General features: G+C 46.5%; 1 protein-coding gene and 1 non-coding gene across 2 annotated transcripts; one reads left to right on the forward strand and one right to left on the reverse strand.

Annotated features, from left to right (window-relative positions):
• Nucleotides 1-639: 639 nt before the first annotated feature.
• LOC135271854 (transmembrane protein 230-like) lies at nucleotides 640-1022 on the forward strand. The gene has a single exon (XM_064369873.1). The coding sequence runs from the start codon at nucleotides 640-642 to the stop codon at nucleotides 997-999; it is 360 nt and encodes a 119-aa protein (XP_064225943.1). The 3' UTR covers nucleotides 1000-1022.
• Nucleotides 1023-5098: 4076 nt separating this feature from the next.
• LOC135271873 (U1 spliceosomal RNA) lies at nucleotides 5099-5262 on the reverse strand. The gene has a single exon (XR_010339989.1). It is a non-coding gene; the product is annotated as a U1 spliceosomal RNA (small nuclear RNA).

Below are 5262 nucleotides of genomic sequence, written 5' to 3' on the forward strand. Positions count from 1 at the left end.
TATGGTGTCACATACCTGTAATTCTAGCTATTCAGGAGGCTGATGTGGGTGGCTGCAGTAAGCCATGATTGTACCAATACACTTCAGCCTGGGCTGTTTTTTGAGACCCTGTTTCAAAAAAAAGAAAAAAGACCAAGACTGCTGCCATGCTGGGGAAGGGGTGGGGCAAGACTAAGTAAAAACACCACAAAAGGGCTGGGCATGGTGGCTTACATCTGTAATCCCAGCACTTTGGGAGGCCGAGGCGGGTGGATCACAAGGTCAGAAGTTCAAGACCAGCATGGCCAACATGGTGAAAACCTGTCTCTACTAAAAATACAAAAAAAATAGCTGGGCATGGTGGCTCATGCCTGTAATCCCAGCTACTCAGGAGGCTGAGGGAGGAGAGTTGCTTGAACTGGGACCCAAAAGGGGGAGGCTGTGATAAGCCGAGATTGCGCTGCTGCACTCTAGCTTGGGCTATAGAGCAAGACTCTGTGTCAAAAAAAAAAAAGAATAGTTGACTGATCCCACCTGGGGTGGGCTGGGTAGCACTTAGGCGGGCCAGAGTGCCATGTGACCTCTGGTGCTGCCAACCATGGACGAGCTCTGGGCATGTGCACAACCTGGCGCGGCACTCTGCTGTGTCAGCGCGTTAAGATGCCGTCACGTACCAACTTGGCTACTGGAATCCCCAGTAGTAAAGTGAAATATTCAAGGCTCTCCAGCACAGACAATGGCTACATTGACCTTCAGTTTAAGAAAAGCCCTCCAAAGATCCCTTACAAGGCCATTGCACTTGCCACTGTGCTGTTTTCGATTAGCACCTTTTTCATTATTATAGGCTCCCTCCTGCTCTCAGGCTACATCAGCAAAGTGGGGGCAGACCAGGCCTTTCCAGTCCTGATCATTGGCATTCTGGTGTTCCTACCTGGATTTTACCACCTGCGCATCGCTTTCTATGTATTCAAAGGCTACCACGATTACTCCTATGATGGCATTCCAGACTTTGATGACTAGCACCCACCTCATATCTGAGAAGAGTCACAGTGGGACTGCCCCAGCTTTAAGATACCGAGCAGAAACTCTAGATAAGGGCTAAGGAATTCTGCAGCTTATGGATGTTTAAGAAAACAATGGCCTTGATTTTATGGGTTCTTCCCAAAGATGTTAACTGAGACTACAGTTAGCTAGTTAGGACGTGACCTGCTCTGTTTTTCATCTCTTGGCCCTGGCAAGAGCTCCTGACAAGTTTTTCCACAGGAATATGTATCATGGAAGAATAGAGTTTATTCTGTAGTGGAAAGTGTTGCCTGCCACCACCCTCTGTGGAGCTGAGCATTTCTTTAGTCTTCACTGCCAATTTGTTCTTGTAGCAAATGGAAGAATGTAGTATGGCTAAGTTCTTACTACTAAGTCATTTATTTTAAAAATATCTGAGTATCTTGGCCGGGCACGGTAGCTCACGCCTGTAATCCCAGCACTTTGGGAGGCCAAGATGGGTGGATCACGACGTCAGGAGTTTGAGACCAGCCTGACCAACATGGTGAAACCCCATCTCTACTAAAAATAAAAAAAAAATTAGCTGGGCATGGTGGCATGCACCTGTAATCCCAGCTACTCACGAGGCTGAGGCAGGAGAATTGTTTGAACCCAGGAGGTGGAGGTTGCAGTCAGCTGAGATCGCACTACTACACTCCAGCCTGGGCAACAGAGCAAGACTCCATCTTTAAAAAAAAAAAAAAAAAAATTGGAATATCTTAACCTCTACACTTAACCCTACCTTCATGTTCCAGTGGAAGACCTTGGTAAAAATCAAAGATCAGTGTGTTCATCTGTAATAATTTTTTTTACTTGTTTTCTTATTGACAGCAGCCAGGAATAAACTAGCCTGCATGGCAAGTTTTCAAAATGTAAATACTTTTTCTGTTTAACAGTCCTTGGCCCATTCTGATCCAGTTCACCAGTAGATTGGACAGCATATAATTGGGGTCATTTTGTCCCTTCTAAATCAAGATGTTCTGTAGATTATTCCTTTAAGGGCAGGACTTTTGGCTGTTCCTAATGAAACATGTAGATAAATGTTTATTAGTTAGAGTTTATAGCCCTGTTGCTAGCACCTTGTATTATGTCATTATTCTGCTTATGATTGCAAGGCTCAGCCTGGATGCCTGGAGCACTAGATTGCCTTACTTTGATTTTATTTTTTAGGTTGCAAAAAATGACTTTTATTCCAAAGAAATTAAAATGTTGAAATCCAAAAAAAAAAAAAAAAAAACCAAATAGTTAAAGGCCGGGCGTGGTGGCTCACGCCTGTAATCCCACCACTTTGGGAGGACGAGGTGGGTGGATCACCTGAGGTTGGGAGTTCGAGACCAGCCTGACCAACATGGAGAAACCCTGTCTCTACTAAAAATACAAAAAATTAGCTGGGCATGGTGGCACATGCCTGTAATCCCAGCTACTTGGGAGGCTGAGGCAGGAGAATGGCTTGAACCTGGGAGGCGGAGGTTGCCGTGAGCCGAGATCACACCATTGCACTCCAGCCTGGGCAACAAGAGAAAAACTCTGTCTCAAAAAAAAAAAAAAAATACCACCACAAAACTTTGCTACTGTTTTGAAGATGACCTTTTTAAAATCGAGTGTTTGCCTGTTTGCTGTAGACCTTTGTTTTCTGGAGCACCAAGAAAGTTGGTTCTGACAGTTCTCTGCTTGTTTATTCAGTATTTCAGTTTGGAAATGAGAGCTTGAAACTTCCTAGTCCACCATTTTGCTGATGTCATTTCCAATGGCATTTTTTGCATCTTGACTTTTTCCTCATATTCAATGCTTCAGGACCACAAGATGGTTGCTATAGCTCCAGACTTTCCATCTGTCTAGGGCAGCGAAAAGTGGGGAAGGCTAGAATATCATGCCAGCTGCATACATCTCTTTTAATGAGGAAAGGAAAAGCCTTCCCATGGGCAGGGACTGGATTGCATGGCCACTGCTAGCTGCAAAGGGGGCTGGGAGAACAGAGAGAGCCTCTCTCACCTGAGTAGTGGACACAATCCTTCACCAAATAGAGTCCAGGTTCTGATGGCAAGAAAGATAAAGAGGCCACCAGCAGGCTGGTTACCCCAAAGAGCCAGAAGTTGTGGATGTGATTGTAAGGCCGGTTGCCTCACCGGGATCTCGGACCCACACCCCACCTCCCTAGCCAGGAGCTTGGACACACCCCTCCTCCCTTGCCGGGAGCTCGGACACACCCACCCCCCACCGGAAGCCTGGAAAAAAAGCCCCGCCAGGACCTACTCAATGCCATTTTGTCCCATCCGGGCCCCACTCCTCGCCTGCCATTTTGTCCCATCCAGGCCCCACTCCTCGCCTGCCATTTTGTCCCATCTGGGCCCCACTCCCCGCCTGCCATTTTGTTCCATCCGAGCCCCACTCACCTTGGGCACGACCAATCAAACGCCTCCACTCCCTATAAAACCCCACGTCTGAGAGGAGTCCGAGCAACTTCTCTGGCCCCTCCTGTCGGACTGCAGAACCTCACCCGGGAGCCTGAATAAATTCCTTCGCATTGGATCTTCTTGTGCTGGCCTCAGTTTCTTCGCTTTGAACTCAGCGAGAACAAACCTTACGGTAAACTCACATCTGTACCGGTCAGAGTGTTGTACACATATCCAGCCAAGGTACCTGTGGTCCAGTTCAGGGGACCAGCTTAGCAATGTCACCTACCTTCCTCTCAGCCCAGATCCCCAGACTCTTTAAATGCTGTTGGGATGCAGAACAGCATGTCAGCAAGTGATTTTGATTTATTTTTTATGGGTACACAGATTATATATTTATGGGGTACATATTTTGATACAAATGTACAGTGTGTCATCATCACATCAGGTTGTAAATGGTGTGTCCATCACCTCAAGCATTTGTCACTTCTCTGTGTTACAAACATTCCAGTTACACCCTTTAAGTTATTTTAAATGCACTCTGACTGTAATTACCCTGTTGTGCTATCAAATACCAGCTCTCATTCATTCTATCTAATTATATTTTTGAACCTAGTAACCATCTCTACTTCCCCCTCCCCCTGCTCCACTACCCTTCCCAGCCTCTGGGAACATCCTTTCTACCCACTCTCTATTGCCATGAGTTTGTTTTGATTTTTAGCTCCCACAAATGAGTGAAAACAAGTGAAGTTTGTCTTTCTGTGCCTGGCTTATTTCAGTGAGTGATCCTGAAGTCTCCAGGGATTGTCTGCACATGACTCACCTGGGGCAGCCTCTGCCAGGCGTCACCCCAGAGCCGACCACAGAGGGCTGCTCTGCTGATGGCTGGCTCACCCCCGGCTGCTCCCTTAGTGAACTGGCACAGCTCTAGGCCCCTCTCTGGACCTGCTCAGAGTAGCCACATTTCAGGCGTGTCTTATGATTTCAGTATCAAGCTTATAATATCGATCTTACTAATACCAACAGAAAGTGGAAAATGAGGTATTATCTGGCAGTCATTAAATTAGTAAGGTCTAATGACAAACATAATACATGATGAAGGTGAGACTGCAGGGAGATGGTGCCTTTGCAAGTTGCTCGTGTCAGTGGCAAGAGTCATGGCCCTTGGGAAATCACCGTGTTTTCATTACCCAAGACTGGCATCAACCCTTCACCAGATTCTAATTACTGAGAATCTGATAATTACCCGATAAATCCTAGATTAGCCTGAGGAAAGAATAAGCTGTCCACGTAAGAACTGTAAATATTGGGCCTGGTGCGGTATCTCACGCCTGTAATCCCAGCACTTTGGGCGGCTGAGGCGGGTGGATCACGAGGTCAGGAGTTCAAGACCAGCCTGGCCATCATCGTGAAACTCCATCTCTACTAAAAATACAAAAATTAACTGAGCGTGTTGGTGGACGCCTGTAGTTCCAGCTACTTGGGAGGCTGAGGCAAGAGAATAGCTTGAACCCAGGAGGCGGAGGTTGCAGTAAGCTGAGATTGCACCACTGCACTCCAGCCTGGCGACAGAGTGAGACTCTGTCTCAAAAAAAAAACAAAGAAAAAAAAAAAAGAATTGTAAACATTGTGCTCTCACGAATCTCATCTGGGGGAACTTGTTTTAAGGAAATAAATTTTTTTTTCAGGGGAAAGCGCAAACGCAGTCCCCCACTACTACAGATTATGCAGTTGAGTTTCCCACATTTAGGGAAATCGCGAGGGTCAGCACATCCGGAGTGCAATGGATAAGCCTCACCCTGGGAAAACCACTTTCGTGATCATGGTTTCTCCCCTGACAGGTAAATAT

This window comes from Aotus nancymaae, unplaced genomic scaffold (genome assembly GCF_030222135.1).
Source record: "Aotus nancymaae isolate 86718 unplaced genomic scaffold, 86718_ANA_hifiasm-v0.15.2.pri h1tg000094l, whole genome shotgun sequence".
In the NCBI taxonomy this organism is placed as follows: Eukaryota; Metazoa; Chordata; class Mammalia; order Primates; family Aotidae; genus Aotus; species Aotus nancymaae.

Excerpts from the sequence above, each read along its gene's own strand:
- LOC135271854 (XM_064369873.1), top strand. The coding sequence starts at position 640 with ATGCCGTCACGTACCAACTTGGCTACTGGAATCCCCAGTAGTAAAGTG.